Source organism: Cibotium barometz, chromosome 48, assembly GCF_041138505.1.
Source record: "Cibotium barometz isolate CiBa-2024 chromosome 48, ASM4113850v1, whole genome shotgun sequence".
Lineage (NCBI taxonomy): Eukaryota > Viridiplantae > Streptophyta > Polypodiopsida > Cyatheales > Cibotiaceae > Cibotium > Cibotium barometz.
In genome coordinates, this window is record NC_141093.1 from 14,151,068 (window position 1) to 14,168,556 (window position 17,489).

The following is a 17,489-nucleotide window of genomic DNA, read 5'->3' on the forward strand; positions in this document are numbered from 1 at the left end:
GTTTTGGTCTCATGGGCCATTATGGCCTCTTAGAGACGTTAATATATCATTTCATTCCTCTCTCACAGCACAACTCAAGCAAAAAGGAGTAGATGAAACCGGCCTCTGATAGAAAACCACAGTGCGGTAGATTAGCAATCACCCGTCCACTTGTAGTCTAGAAGATAAAACAAAACAGATTGGAGCTAGAGTGCCCAAATCTGAAAACACAGCGACACCTGTTGGCCCCAAAGCTTGGCGCCCCTTGCGGTATTTCTTTATTCAATTATAATAAAATGAATGGCTGAGTACAACACAAAGATCAGCCAAGAGTTTACACCTGTATATCCAATCTGACGGCCCACAAATCCTTCTTAGCACAGGGGATCTATGCACACAGATCTGTGTCTCCAAATAACACACTGTGCCTCCCTCTGATCAGCCAAGATCACTAAGCAGGCCAGCCATGGGCATACATCTGGCATAACTCAAGTGCATGATACATCATCTCAGCTCAAACATACATGTGCTGTCCAAACTCTGTCTCAACCCTTGTCAATCTGCCATACCCCTCCTCTCACAAGGGGCCAGATAACTCATATCTGCAACAGACATCAAGCAGTAGAAAGAGAGATAGATGAACAGAAACAAGGCTTACCAAGTTCAGCTCGTGAAACAGTACTGGAGGAAGCAACAGCACCAATCTGTACTTGCAGGCACTTGTATCCACAACCCTGCTTCACACGTGTTTGTACTTGCCTGTATCCTCCTCCTGGTGTTCACTCTTATGCTGTCCTTGAAAATACAGATCTGGAAATCAGCACTGTACCCGTCTGTACCACCTCGGGATACGTGCCAGGAGTTGTACTTGCACAATCAGCCTGCTGTCCACTCTTGTACCTGCCTGAATCTGAGTACACAGTTCTGTCCAGCACCTGTTTACGCCGCCTGCAGCAGCTGTACTTGCTGTACCTGGCTGTCCGTACACTGTACGGCAGCCGTACAGTACTGTACTGGCTGTGTACTTGCTGGTACAGCCTGCACAGTGCCTGTGCGCAGAGAATCCAGCAGAGAAAAGAATCAGCAGCAAGTCCTGTGTGAAGCGTGGACCAAGAAGAAGCCTGCAGCCTGTCCGTACAAAGCTGTACGGCTGGTTTGCACAGTGAAAACAGCAGCAAGCAATCTCCAGCAGTCGCCTCTTCCTTCCACAGCTTTTCCACGCATGAAATCCCACTTTTGCTCCACGACTCCCCAAAAGGGAAGAGAGAGAGAGAGAAGAGAGAGAAACTCTCCAAAAGTGGCCCTCTTCCCAAAAATAATCCCTAGGGCCCCAAACTTTAATAAGTTCCCTAGGGCCACTAAGGCCTAGGGGCAAACTTTAATAAACATTAAAGTTTAATGTTTCTAGTTCCCCCCTTCACACCTAGGGATGTCCACACATCTTAAACTCTGTCCGGGCACTCCCCATGTGAATCATAAAATATTCTGACTCTGCAACCACCATGCCCACACTTGTACTGTTCCATTTTCACAGGGCCATGACATACCCCCCTCTTGAAAAATGGCAAGCGTCCTCGATTGCATTCTGGTGATGCATCAAAATATCCAAAGTGAAATATACAATATGGCAAGATCAGCGTCCCAATCTCTCTAAGCCATACACATGTATCATCATTCACTGCAAACCAATGGCATAATAATAGTCCAAGTTGTATACCACTGTGAACCATACATATCCACAAAAATCTCATGTGACTAGTACACATATATCATAGAAGTCCCATAAACAGATGTACTGTCAGCCTCAGTACCTTCGGATGAGATAAAATCTGCACCAAGCGACCTCTAGATGTCATCTGAGCCTGTCTGTATCAAGGGAGTGGAGGTGCTACCCCCCTCTTGAGCATCAGGTAATGCTCCAGACCCATGCTCTGCTGAACCTGAATGAGCCACAATAAGAGTCGGCTCTAACTCAAAGGCATCGAGATAAAGCTGCAAAACCTGAGGTGAATCTGTTAAGTCACCTTCCTCCATCCACTTCGCATCCATCGGTGAATAGTTCTTGAACTTCACAAGAGAGCGACGGAAAACTTTACCTCGTACCTTCCTTTCTTTATGTGCCAGTATCTGCTCTGGAATCAGAACCTCATCAAGTTTCTCAACTTCCGGCTGAGCCTCATCTGATGCATCCTCAGGCACATCCCCACGGAAAGGTCTAAGAAGACTCACGTGAAAAGCATTGTGAATCCTCCAGTGATCTGGTAACTTCAAACAATAGGTTACCTCACCAATCTTTTCCAAAACCTGAAAAGGCCCATAATAACGCATGCTCAACTTAGGGAATAAGTGCTCTTTACCCTTCATCTTCTTGAGTCTAGCCTTTTCAAAACGCAAAAGAACCCAATCACCCAATGCAAACTGTAAATCACGTCTGTGACGGTCTGCGGCTTTCTTTTGCTTCTGCTGAGTTTTCTGGAGGGCCAACTTAACTCTCCGATAAGCTTCATCCAAGCTCTCCACATACTGATCAGCCTCAAAGATCTTATCCTTTGTATGCAAAATGGGTGGAACCTTCTTCCCTCCTTCTACAATCTCAAAAGGTGCCTTGCCTGTCGAGCTATGTACAGTGTTGTTATATGCAAACTCCACTAAAGGAAGATACTTTTCCCATTGTTGCTTGTGCTCTGACACATAACACTTGAGAAGATCCAATACTGTAGAGTTAGCCTCTTCTGACTGACCATCTGTCTGTGGATGAAATGACGATGAAAACTTGAGAGTTGTACCCATGTTGTCAAACAACCCTCTCCAAAACAAACTCGTCATCCGTGGATCACGGTCACTAATGATAGACGTAGGCAAGCCATGATACTTGAAGATGTTCGCCATGAACAACTTCACCATATGATCCACTTTAATTGTCTTCCGCACGGGAATGAAATGAGCCTGCTTACTGAACCTGCATATGATAGTCCAGATGCCATCATTTCCCGTTTGTGTCCGTGGAAGATCAAATACAAAATCCATGGCAATGCTCTCCCAAGGTCTATCCGGAATAGGTAAAGGCTGTAATAACCCTGGCGTCTTCTGACAGTCAAACTTTACCTTCTGACATACGATACATTGCCTCACAAAGGCATCAACATCTCTTCTCAAGGTTGGCCAATAAAAGAAAGTCTCCACTGCTTTTACCGTGGCGTCAATACCTCTATGACCTGCATACGGTGGAGCATGACTTTCAATCATAACCTTGAGTCGCAATGGCCTGGTAACACACAGTCTGCCATGCATCAATAAAAACCCATCTCTGAGAGTATAATGCTCATGCCGCTGACCCTCAGACATCTGATCATACAACCTTTCAAAATCCTCATCATGGGCATACTGCTCTTTCATTTCATCAAGCTCATGATGATAAGCAAGTGAAACTGCAGAGACCTGTGGCTTGCGTGACAAAGCATCTGCCACTACATTCTTTTTGCCTTCCACATGTACAATCTGGAAGTGAAACATTGACAAAAAGTTTGCCCAACGCATATGCTTCTCTGAAAGCTTAGTCTGCGTCAGGAAATATCGCAAGGTCTGATGATCTGTCTGCACAGTGAAATCAGCCCCAAGCAAGTAGTGTTTCCATGTAGAAAGAGCGTGAATTACAGCCAACATCTCTTTCTCATACACCTGTAAATGCTTCTCAGCATCTTGCAAAACTCTACTCTCATAGGCTATCACATGTCCCTCTTGCATGAGAACTGCACCAATGCTACTTCCACATGCATCACACTGGACAACAAAAGCCTTTCGGAGGTCCGGTAACACCAATACTGGGTCCGAAGTAAGCTTTTCTTTGAGCTTTTTGAATGCTGTAATTTCCCGATCAGCCCATCTAAACGGAGTTGCTTTCTTCGTCAAAGCATGAAGAGGCGAAGCAATTTCAGCAAAGTGCCGTATGTACCGCCTGTAATAGGAACACAATCCTAGAAAACTGCGTACATCATGCACGGTCCTCAAAGCTGGCCAATTAAGTATTGCTTCCACCTTTGCTGGATCCATACGGACTCCATGACCAGACACAATATGCCCCAAGAAATGTATCTCTTGCAAAAAGAACTCACTCTTCTTGCCATTAACCACCAATCTATGGTTTCTGAGTTCTGCAAACACAATGGCCAAATGCCTTCTATGCTCTTCCTCAGTTCGTGAATGCACAATCATATCATCAAAGAATGTGCCCACAAACTCTCTATGAGGCCTGAAAATCCTGTCCATCATTCTGTTAAATGTGGCAGGCGCATTTGTCAAACCAAAGGGCATAACCAAGAACTCATACAACCCAAACGTGGTTCAGAATGCTGTCTTATGCACATCCTCGGGTCTAATGCGTATCTGATGATACCCGCTTTTCAAGTCAATACGACTAAAAACTGTGGAGCCCTGTAAGCGGTCCAAGATGTCATCGATCCTCGGTATGGGCAATCGATTCTTGATGGTATTCTTGTTCAGCGCCCTGTAGTCAATACACATGCGCCAAGAACCATCCTTCTTCTGCACTAAGAGCACAGGTGAGCAAAAGGGTGATGAGCTAGGCTGTATCAACCCCTTATTTAGAAGCTCCTGCACCTGACTCATAATCTCTTCCTGTTGGGCTGCACTAACACGGTACGGCGGTCTATTCGGTGGAGTACTACCAGGAATCAGATCTATGGCATGATCTTCTGGCCTCTCAGGAGGTAATTCTCCTGGCAATGACTCGGAAAAACAGTCTTGAAACCCATTTAAGAAATCAGCCCTGTCCTTATCTAACATTGACAAATTAGACTTAGACTCATCATCCTGTGCATCCTTTACATAAATCAAATACGCGGAAAGATGCTTTTTCATTACTAATGAAATCGCCGAAGCGGATACAATAGGAACAGATTCCCCTTTGAGTTTTACATCCAATACATGCTCTTTCCCTCTATGAGTCAGAGTAATTGTCCTATTGTAAGTATCCACCACCGCATGTACCCTGTGGCACCATGGCATCCCCAACAAAACATCACAGCCATCCAAAGGCATGATGAAGAACTCTTCGCTGTCCACATAACCCTGCAAATGAAGCCGAAGCTTCCCAATGATAGAAGTAACGGGTTCTGCATACCTTGGACAAGCCATATTTGCCTCGTGTAACGGCCCCATCTCCTCTACGCGAATCCGCAATCGGCCAGCCAAATCTGGTGAAATGAAGTTGGCTCTAGCACCTGTGTCAAAGAAGATCAAAGCATTCTGATCTCTCACTTTGCCCCATGCCTTGCACAACTCTGTAGCTTCACCATCTAGCTGCTCCCCCACAAGATCAGGAACTAAGCCTGCAGAAGGCTTTGGTTTCTTTGGCTTGGGCTCTCCTTTATTGTCAGGGTCCTTTTTGGACGTTCTTTTGGAACAATTGAATGACATATGCCCCTCTTCAGTACAGTAAAAACACTTTTGAGCATCTCTCAAAGCCTGTCTTTCCTCAGAAGTCCTTTTGGGCATTGGCAACTTGTCTCTGTAGACCCTTTAGCATCACAAGAAGCATGCCCAAATTTTTCAGCTTTCTTGCTCAATTTCTTACTGCCTTTAAACCCAGATGAACCACCTGTGAGTAACGCATTAGCTGTCATAGCATTTTCAATCATCTGTGACATGTTCGTTACTCTTGTCTTTATACAATAATCTCGTACCTCCTTGGGCAGCCCACAACAATATTTCTCAACCTGCTCAGATAATGGCACGGCACGATAAGAAGTCACTGGGAGTAAAGCTTCCCAAAACTTCTTGTTATAATCCTCCAAACTATCACACTTTGAAGCATCCAATTTGTGCCATGCGGTCATAACATCCACCTCAAATGTAGATGTGAGCCATACGAAAGAGAAAACCTGTTTAAATTGGACCCATGTAGTGGGTGCTATGCCCTGCAAAAGAAGAGTAGACCACCACTGCAAAGCATTGCCCTTGAGAAAAGTGGCAGCTTTCCTCACCTTAGAGGACTCTGTGTAATTCCCACCAGAAAAAGCAGCATCAAACTGCTGTAAAAAGTAAGTGCCTTCAATTTATCCTTGGCTCCACTGAAAGTGTCAAACTTCACTGCAGCTCCCCCTTCCTTGTAATCCTTCGCCTTTCCCATAGGCGTTAGATTATCATATGGAAGTGGTTTCGTAAGATTGCTGCCCCCAACATTCATACCCATCATTGGGTCAACATTTCCCATTCCCATGCCAGGCATACCATACATTCCAGCCATGTTTCCATACATTCCATTATGCATACCTGGCTGCATGCCACCAAACATATTGCCTTGCATCCCAGGTTGCATGCCTGCAAACATATTTCCAGCCATACCGGACTGCATACCACCATACATATTCCCTTGCATGCCACGCTAAAAATTGGCTCCAAAAGGCCCATACATACCCATGCCTCCCTGAGGGTAACCCCCAGTCATGGATTGAAACACCGAGCCACCACCAAAATAACCTGGATGCATATTCTGCTGAGGAATAGGTGGCTGTCCATAGAAGGAACTCTGATAGTTTGCACCATAAGCATGCTGCATATTCGGAAACTGGCCAAAAGATGGTTCCTGTGGGATGGCTCCACTATGACCCTGAGGAAGATTCTTCGAACGAACCTTCTTCTTCTTTTTCTGGGGCTCTGTGCGGGGCTCTGTGCGAGATCTCATAAATTCAGCAAATCTCTCGCTCTATGTGAGCTGCATAAAAGTATCCATAACACTAGCCAAGCGATCTTTGAACCGAGCATCATCATCCTCTTTACCATGCACATCTTCTGGCTGTGTTACATCCTCATAAGGCTCCACATCTGCAGCCTGTTCTCCTGCAAAAATATCCTCCGATACATCTCTCTCAGGAGAAGTCTCTTGCTCTTCTTCTTCATGATAGAAGTACTCATCCTCTGTATCAGACATGATTGCTGAATTTTCAGCGATGGCTTTCTTCAAAGCAACCACGAGCTCACCCCCTTCAGAAAGTTGATGATTGGTCCCGGCAACGGAACCTTGAAACCGGCCTCTGATAGAAAACCAGAGTGCGGTAGATTAGCAATCACCCGTCCACTTGTAGTCTAGAAGATAAAACAAAACAGATTGGAGCTAGAGTGCCCAAATCTGAAAACACAGCGACACCTGTTGGCCCCAAAGCTTGGCGCCCCTTGCGGTATTTCTTTATTCAATTATAATAAAATGAATGGCTGAGTACAACACAAAGATCAGCCAAGAGTTTACACCTGTATATCCAATCTGACGGCCCACAAATCCTTCTTAGCACAGAGGATCTATGCACACAGATCTGTGTCTCCAAATAACACACTGTGCCTCCCTCTGATCAGCCAAGATCACTAAGCAAGCCAGCCATGGGCATACATCTGGCATAACTCAAGTGCATGATACATCATCTCAGCTCAAACATACATGTGCTGTCCAAACTCTGTCTCAACCCTTGTCAATCTGCCATACCCCTCCTCTCACAAGGGGCCAGATAACTCGTATCTGCAACAGACATCAAGCAGTAGAAAGAGAGAGAGATGAACAGAAACAAGGCTTACCAAGTTCAGCTCGTGAAACAGTACTGGAGGAAGCAACAGCACCAATCTGTACTTGCAGGCACTTGTATCCACAACCCTGCTTCACACATGTGTTTGTACTTGCCTGTATCCTCCTCCTGGTGTTCACTCTTATGCTGTCCTTGAAAATACAGATCTGGAAATCAGCACTGTACCCGTCTCTACCACCTCGGGATACGTGCCAGGAGTTGTACTTGCACAATCAGCCTGCTGTCCACTCTTGTACCTGCCTGAATCTGAGTACACAGTTCTGTCCAGCACCTGTTTACGCCGCCTGCAGCAGCTGTACTTGCTGTACCTGGCTGTCCGTACACTGTACGGCAGCCGTACAGTACTGTACTGGCTGTGTACTTGCTGGTACAGCCTGCACAGTGCCTGTGCGCAGAGAATCCAGCAGAGAAAAGAATCAGCAGCAAGTCTTGTGTGAAGCGTGGACCAAGAAGAAGCCTGCAGCCTGTCCGTACAGGGCTGTACGGCTGGTTTGCACAGTGAAAACAGCAGCAAGCAATCTCCAGCAGTCGCCTCTTCCTTCCACAGCTTTTCCACGCATGAAATCCCACTTTTGCTCCACGACTCCCCAAAAGGGAAGAGAGAGAGAGAGAGAAGAGAGAGAAACTCTCCAAAAGTGGCCCTCTTCCCAAAAATAATCCCTAGGGCCCCAAACTTTAATAAGTTCCCTAGGGCCACTAAGGCCTAGGGGCAAACTTTAATAAACATTAAAGTTTAATGTTTCTAGTTCCCCCCTTCACACCTAGGGATGTCCACACATCTTAAACTCTGTCTGGGCACTCCCCATGTGAATCATAAAATATTCTGACTCTGCAACCACCATGCCCACACTTGTACTGTTCCATTTTCACAGGGCCATGACAGTAGATATACCGTCATAAGGCCAGATGAATCTAAACTTACGAATAATTTTAAAAGAAAGAAGAGAATCACCAAAAACAAACAAAATTTAATGGATTGAGCATTGACTATGACCGAGTTCAGAAGATTCAAGCCTGGCCTATACCGCGAACAATGAAACAACTTCGTTCTTTTCTCAGTTTTGTTGTTTTTCTTCGGAAATCTGTGCAAGAGTACTCTCAGCTCACACTACCGATGACCGACTTGTTGAAAGGTCGTGGACGTAAGTCAAATCAACCTATCACTTGGAATAACGATCTGGATATGGCCTTCAGACTTTCAAGGAAGCACCTCTCTTAGCATTACCCGATCCTAGTCAGCCTTATGTTCTTGAAACTAATGCCAGTGACTATGCCATCGGGGCTGCTCTGTTTCAAGATGGTAGACCTGTTGCTTTTGAAAGTAAAAAGCTAGACGACACTCAATCTCGTTGGCCAACCCTTGGGAAGAAGCTTTATGCTATGATTCACGCTCTCAAGGTTTGGAGACATTATTTATATGGCTCCAAATTTGTGGTATTGACTGATCACATCAGTCAATCAAGTATGTGTGTGATGCGGATGATTTGAGAGGAAGGAAAGCTCGATGAGCTGAATAGAAGATTATGTTCTCAAGTGTCAAGTTTGTCAAGCAAATAAAGCTGAACGCTTTAGACAGGCTGGATTGTTGTATCCTTTGCAAATCCCAGGTAATAAATGGGAAAGTATTTCCATGGATTTTATTACCGGATTGCCAAGAACACATCAAGGCCACGATTCTATTTGGGTTGTGGTAAATCGCTTGACAAAAATGGCTAGATTTTAACCAACCCGAAAGACCATTTGTTGCATGCACGAAAGCCTTGTTGTACTGATCCATAGCCCAAGCATACTTAAGAACATTGATGCTAATTAACTTGAGATTAAGACATAGAGGAGAGAGAAGAAGAGAGAGATTAGTGTTCAAGTTTTCTTGTATTACTATTGTACAAAAAGGTTACTGAGACTTGTACATGATTTAGGGCTTGTGGGCAGCCTATGGGCTGACCCTTAGCCCTTCTGCTTATGCTCTACTACTTGTCATGATGAACTACTGAATTTATAACTGGACTTTATGCTGAAAATGTCTACATGCTTATATATATGGTTGGGACTGCAGTCGGCCAGAGTACATGCTATTGGCCAGCAAGTCGTGGGAGAAAAATGATGAAAATAATGCCTTCTTTGCTGCGCTTAGCTTCTGTTGCTGCCCACACCGGCGGTCCATATCTGTAGCCCATGGCCGCCTGCTGCACAAGGCCAACAGCCAGGTGACAGGTCCTTGTGACCTCCCAAGTGTCGCGGATAGTGATGCTTATGCTGTGCTACTGATGATATCATTACTGATGACCATGCTGATGATAATGATGATCCTAGTTCTACTACTAATGCTGATGATTACTGAGGCTAAATGCTTGACTAAATCAGGGATTACTGATGTTCATGCTAGGGATTAGCCATGGCACGGGCATGCATGTAACATTCCCTTCTGCTAAACTTGACGACAGGGTGGAGACCCTGTCATCCTTCCTCCCTGGACTTCTACTGAACTACTACTGCTTTCTGAATTTAATTGGCGGATATTTAACACCTTCACTCCTAATCTCCACTTCCAAGTCTTTGATGAAGAACTGCGCATCTGTTCACTGTTGTCCCCATGCCTGCTTTCCCTTAACCTTGACATAGCATTTGTTGTACTAATCCATAGCCCTAAGCATACTTAAGAACATTGATGCTGATTAACTTGAGATTAAGACATAGAGGAGAGAGAAGAAGAGAGAGATTAGTGTTCAAGTTTCCTTGTATTACTATGGTACAAAAAGGTTACTGAGACTTGTACATGATTTAGGGCTTGTGGGCAGCCTATGGGCTGACCCTTAGCCCTTCTGCTTATGCTCTACTACTTGTCATGATGAACTACTGAATTTATGACTTGACTTTATGCTGAAAATGTCTACATGCTTATATATATGGTTGGGACTGCAGTCGGCCAGAGTACATGCTATTGGCCAGCAAGTCGTGGGAGAAAAATGATGAAAATAATTCCTTCTTTGCTGCACTTAGCTTCTGTTGCTGCCCACACTGGCTGTCCATATCTGTAGCCCATGGCCGCCTGCTGCACAAGGCCAACAGCCAGGTGACAGGTCCTTGTGACCTCCGAAGTGTCGCGGATAGTGATGCTTATGCTGTGCTACTGATGATATCAATACTGATGACCATGCTGATGATAATGATGATCCTAGTTCTACTACTAATGCTGATGATTACTGAGGCTAAATGCTTGACTAAATCAGGGATTACTGATGTTCATGCTAGGGATTAGCCATGGCACGGGCATGCATGTGACATTCCCTTCTGCTAAACTTGATGACGGGGTGGAGACCCTGTCATCCTTCCTCCCTGGACTTCTACTGAACTACTACTGCTTTCTGAATTTAATTGGCGGATATTTTTTGTTTGAACACCTTCACTCCTAATCTCCACTTCCAAGTCTTTGATGAAGAATTGCGCATCTGTACACTATTGTCCCCATGCCTGCTTTCCCTTAACCTTGACATAGCATTGGGTCACCTCCTGGAACTGATCATGCCTGTTGCTAGGCCTTTGGAACTGATCTGAGAGCTTACTGAGGTACTGGGTCTACGTACCTACTCTCAGTGACTGCATCCTCTGGCTTCGCATGTTGCAGACCACTCCATCTGCTACCTTGCTGCATCCTTCCTGCTGGAACTGTGTACCGTCCTTGGGACATAGCTTAGCGGCCTGAGCCTGAATGCTATGACACCAATGTTGCATGCGCAAAAGCCTTGTTGTACTGATCCATAGCCCTAAGCGAACTTAAGAACATTGATGCTAATTAACTTGAGATTAAGACATAGAGGAGAGAGAAGAAGAGAGAGATTAGTGTTCAAGTTTCCTTGTATTACTATGGTACAAAAAGGTTACTGAGACTTGTACATGATTTAGGGCTTGTGGGCAGCCTATGGGCTGACCCTTAGCCCTTCTGCTTATGCTCTACTACTTGTCATGATGAACTACTGAATTTATGACTTGACTTTATGCTGAAAATGTCTACATGCTTATATATATGGTTGGGACTGCAGTCGGCCAGAGTACATGCTATTGGCCAGCAAGTCGTGGGAGAAAAATGATGAAAATAATGCCTTCTTTGCTGCGCTTAGCTTCTGTTGCTGCCCACACTGGCGGTCCATATCTGTAGCCCATGGCCGCCTGCTGCACAAGGCCAACAGCCAGGTGACAGGTCCTTGTGACCTCCCAAGTGCCGCGGATAGTGATGCTTATGCTGTGCTACTGATGATATCAATACTGATGACCATGCTGATGATAATGATGATCCTAGTTCTACTACTAATGCTGATGATTACTGAGGCTAAATGCTTGACTAAATCAGGGATTACTGATGTTCATGCTAGGGATTAGCCATGGCACGGGCGTGCATGTGACACCATTACAGCTACGCAATTAGCAAGGCAGTTTATCAAGCAATTGTTTAGACTGTACGGGTTACCGCCGCAAGACATAGTCAGTGATAGGGACTAGTTTACGAGTGATTTTTGGAAACTTATTTTTGAGAAGTTGGAAACAACTTTGAATTTGAGTTCCTCAGATCATCCTCAATCTGATGGCCAGACTGAAAGAGTGAATCAAATTTTGGAGGATATGCTTCGAGCATATGTATCCAAAAGGCAAAGTTCATGGGAGGATTATCTTCCTATGTTAGAATTTGCATATAGCAATACTAAGCATACAAGTACAGGTTTTAGTCCTCTCATGCTTATGTATGGTTTTCAACCTAGATCACCCGTTACAATGGGATTCTCAAGACTTCAGCATGATGCAACACGTAATTTTTTTGCAAGATATGCAAGAAATGTTACAAGTTGCGAAGGAATCTATTAGAAGTGCTCAAGACCGAGACATATTTTATTCTAATAGACATCGTTCACCCAGAGAGTTCTCTGAAGGAACGATGGTGTATTTGCGAGTTCCGAAAGATTCCGAGACTTTACGGACAGGTCGATCTCCGAAATTATCCCCTAGATACTATGGACCATTTCGTATTACACGACGGATTAGTTCAGTTGCATATGAATTGGATTTGCCTTCTCATGTGAAAGTTCATCCTGTATTTCATGTCAGTAGACTTAAGGAAGTACTGGGTGGAACAGACCAGTTAGTTACTCCTCAAGAAATCATAGATGTCGAGGACATGACATTTGTTCCACACGAACCTGAAAAGATTCTTGGATTTCGTGAAAGAAGATTGCGTAATACGCTTATCATGGAATACAAGATCAAGTGGAAGGATCGTGTTGAGGAGGACGCTACATGGGAGACATTGACTACTCTTCAGAGAGATTACCCTGGCTTTTTAGTGAGCTCTTAGAAGAAGGGGAGAATATCATGTGCACAGTGTGTATCTACCGTGTGCTAAACGCACACAAGACTAGCTTCGAGGTTGGGGAAGCTTGGAGCTAGGCAGACTGATTGACAAGCTGAGTTAGGGATAAACTAACGAGCGGGCACCCAAGTATGGACGGGCGGGCACCCAAGTGTGGACACCCGATGACCGGCCAAGAGCCTATAAAAGGGTGGCCAAGGTTAGTCATTAGTGATATAGAGTCTCACGTGTCTTTGTGAGAGCTCTATGGTCAGGAGCCTGGATCTAGTGCAGACGTGCACCTGCTTCATGAGCCAAGGCCGGTGGTAGTCTCGAGGCCCGCAAGGGTAGCTTCGTGGTGGTATGGGACGTCACGAGGTTGAGATTAGTCGATACGTCCATCTAGTTAGCTCAGCTCGTGGCTAGGTGGGGACAGCCAAGACTTCTGGGCTTGCCCACGGCTGTCAAGGTTGGGAGGTGAGTCAGGCCTACACCCCCGTCATATTTGTTTGGTTTGTTTGCAGGTTTCGAGTCTTGTACCAGGAGCGATCCACGAGGAGATCCTATGGAGATTTGACATCAGATCTGCACAACATGCTCCTAAATTCTGGTTATCATCTTTTTCTGGCTGCCCCTTCTAGACTAGCTTCAGGATATGTCCATGGACAAAACTTGCACATGACAATAGTGTTCCCATCTGGACTGCTGGTCATGGCAGTATGATTTGAGAACGTCAAAGACCAACTAATTATATAGGCCATCTGTTTGTGGATGAAATGCATTGAACAACTGCAACTTAGTCCCACAGTTGTCAGGTCAACCTTGTCCATTTCTCCTAGTCCACCACTTGCCAGATCTGCACAACATGCTCCTGAATTCTGGTTATCATCTTTTTCTGGCTGCCCCTTCTAGACTAGCTTCAGGATATGTCCATGGACAAAACTTACACATGACAATAGTGTTCCCATTTGGACTGCTGGTCATGGCAGTATGATTTGAGAACGTCAAAGACCAACTCATTATATAGGCCATCTGTTTGTGGATGAAATGCATTGAACAGCTGCAACTTAGTCCCACAGTTGTCAAACAACGCTCTCTAAAAATAGAACGTGAACTTCGGATCTTTGTCTGATGTGACTGTCCGTAGCAAACCACCACTGGAGTACCAAAACTGAATGAACAAGCGAGCTATGTCCTCCGTTGTGGCTATCTACTTGCATGGAATGAGCATGCAAAACTTACTGAATCTCTCCACAATAGTCATGCACTGTGTGTTTCTAGATCCAGATGATGCAAAACGAGAGCCTACGAAGTCCATATTCATGTCGTGAAAAGGTCCCTCTATAATAGACAAAGACTGAAGTAATCATGCATGTTTCAAATGTGAAACTTTCACTTTTTGACATATCTGGCATGTTTGGACATGTTGGTAGACATCATGTCGTATTTTGGGCCAATAAAATGACCACTCTTAACTTCTCTCATCCTGTATACTATAGTGGCCTGATTCTGAACTGAGAGCCAACTGATACTGAGTCCCAAATTCTTCCGAATCTGCATACCGTGCATGCCTTCATGCTTTCCAAGTCTCCTGCAAAGTTTAAATGGTGCCTTTACGACTAGAGCATTGGCAACGGAATTATTCTTCCCAGGGACATAACTGTTGGAACAACTGACTCCATCCGGATTGCTTGTCACACTAGTTTGCAACCATTTAAGTGCATGGTAATCTGTCTTAACTGTGAAATCTCTCCCGAAATGTTTCCAATGTTTAAAGCACTGTCGTCACTCCCAAAAGCTCTTTGTCATATATCAAATAACTATCTTCGGCTGTGTTCAACTTGCGGCTTTAATAAAGCCATTGGCCTACCATCTTGCTATAGAATAGCTCCAATGGCTAGGTTACTAGCATCGGTAATCACCTCGAATGGATCATCCCATGATACCAACTTCAAGACTAGTGACTCAGCGGTAACTTTCTTCAATGCCTAGAATGCCTCTAAAGCCTTGCCCATAACGGACACTTTTTTGGCGCCGAGTCTTCACACCCTTGAGCAAATCTGTGAGAAGTGTTGCAAGGTCGGAAAACTTGTCCGTATGCGTACCATAGGCTTGACAAAGACCCACAAATGAGCGGATTTCCTGGGCTGTCTTGGAAATATCCCAACTGAGTAGGGCATGTACCTTTTCATGGTCGAGACGAATACCTAATAAGCTAATGATGTATCCCAAGTAATGTATTTCCAGTACTCCAAAACTCACTCTTCTTGGCATTAATAAACAACTCATTGTCCTGCAAGAGTTGTAAAACTTTCGCCACATCTCGCTCATGCTGCTCTGCAGTCCTTAGGAAGATAAGGATATCATCTAAAAAGATGAAGATGCATTTGCTAATGAGATCCCGAAAAACCTACGACATCATCTTGACCATCGCTAGTGCATTGGTGTGGAAGCCTTGCTGTCTTGATCCACAGCCCTAAGAATGATTAAGAACAAGATGCTAATTAAACAACCAGCCACACCAAACCCCCTTTGCAAGTGATGTGTGTCCACTGGAGAAGAAAACACGGGCTGTTGTCATGTTGCTGCAACGATGAAGTGCAAGGAAGAGGAGATCCGACTAGTAGTAGTAGATCATAGAAAAACGCTGAAAGGAGAGGCTGAAAAACAGGGCTGAATGAGGCAAAAACACAGAATCCTAGACCAATGATACCATGATAAAGTGTGCACAATACAGAAGCAAAGGGAGCACTAGAATGTGCTGAACTGAGAGAGAGAGAGGGGGAGAGAGAGAGAGAGAGAGAGAGAGAGATGAAGCCAAAAGTCTGAATATACTGCAATGAATACAATCTCGAGCAACAGACCTTGGAGGCTCATAAGTGAAGGATACAAAAGGGGGCAGGTGTGTCAACACGTTAACCACAAAACACAAATAATGAACATGTGGAATGGGAGAGGCCAGCCCACCTATATATGGACATGGGGCTGGCCGACTGGTCATCAGGGACCCAACGCCAAAAAAAAAGGGGCAAAATGGGGAAAAATAGGGGTGGCCAGCCCACAATCAAGGGCCATAAAAAAGGGAACAAATATGGGCTAAATATGGGTAGCATACAAGGATGAAATGCTAGCAACTTGATCATGTACTGATTGGTAAAGGGTGTCTCAATGGCCATCTTTCCTCCCTTTTCAAGATGGTCTGTTGATATCTTCACCTAGTCAATGCATCCATGCAAAAGAAGGAAGCATGTGCTGCTCCGGAGAATAGGCACACAAGAGTATTGATCCAGCTGAGTTAAACACTTTGTTACCTCCTATAACTATTATTGTTTGGAAACCTTTAAAGCCAAATAGACTCTATGTTCTTGATCCAATGATGTTTGGTCAAGAGCTACTGAAACATGTAAAAGCCATCAGCTAAACATGATGCACAGAAGCCTTGGAAAGGGAAATTACCAAGGAGTACATAATAAAGCTAATTGCATATAATGTCAAAGAATCAATGCTCTTGCATTCCCACATACATGTGCCCCTTTATACGGTCCAAGAAGATGAGCACCATGGGCATCCACCTGCGGTTTTACCTCAGCAAAGCTCAACCATGGATGTCCACACTGAGTTTGACCTCATGATATAGTGAAGCCCTACCAAAGAGGAATGCTATTTGTGCTCACTGTTTGACACAAAAACCGTGATAAAAATTCGTAGCAAGACTCTAACCGTCCGATTCCCCTACTTGTGTTGCTATAGCCACTATGTGACATAGAAACCCTGCAAGGGGAGCGTGGCAAGCCTGTAACCGTCCGATTCGCCTATCTGTAACGTCATAGCTCACTGTTTTCACAGAGAAACGAGCTTCTGACCATCAGATTCACCTACTTATTGTGCGTAAAGAGATAGATTCTGACCAACCGATTCACCTACTTGCGTTGTTATAGTTCAAAGTTTGACAGGGAAAACCCTAAGAGGGAGGTGCGAGGTAAATTCTGACCGTCCGATTCGAGGCAAATCCGGCACTGGGGCTGCTCGCCGGGTCCAGCTTCAAGATCGATGTGGCCTCGTTCGAGAGGATCGATGGCAGGAGGCGATGAGAGGAAGGGCTGACGCTCAGAAACGGAAGCAGAGCCAACCGGTGGTGTCGCGCTTGATGCCTTCTCCTCTTCCATGGCTGTTCTGTTTCGAAGTCGCTTTGATCGGTCTTTCAAAGGAAAGTTGTTCTAGTCTTGCGCAAGGCATCTGGTCATTGGTGGTGAGTAAAGGATGAGTTTATTGAAATACATAGCAAATATGCCATGATTCAATTTATACGCAATCCTTGTGTCTGTCTCCAATGGGGTGACACTAATTTTTGCACTAATTTGTAAAAACCCTATTCATACTATTAAAACTATGTTACCCAATATAGTGACATCCCATATGGGAGAACATTTTCTCGATATTACATAGTTTTAACCAACACACCAAAAACACATCTTCAAATCTGTTCCACAATTAGACCTTTGATTTCCCATATCTCCATGTGAACTCAAGTTAATGTGGGGGTACGTGAGATCTTCCATTGGCAGGGCCGTCACAAAAAT

At 44.7% G+C, this 17,489-nt stretch overlaps 1 protein-coding gene across 1 annotated transcript in view; it reads right to left on the reverse strand.

Annotated features, from left to right (window-relative positions):
• The window catches only part of LOC147610842 (RING/FYVE/PHD zinc finger superfamily protein), a 61,371-nt gene extending 44,182 nt beyond the window's left edge, over positions 1-17,189 (reverse strand). Inside the window, exon 1 of the mRNA XM_086785462.1 lies at positions 16,901-17,189. Coding sequence (XP_086641588.1) covers positions 16,901-17,075 — 175 coding nt within the window. The 5' untranslated portion in view covers positions 17,076-17,189. The remainder of the gene's footprint in view (positions 1-16,900) is intronic.
• Positions 17,190-17,489: the final 300 nt, after the last annotated feature.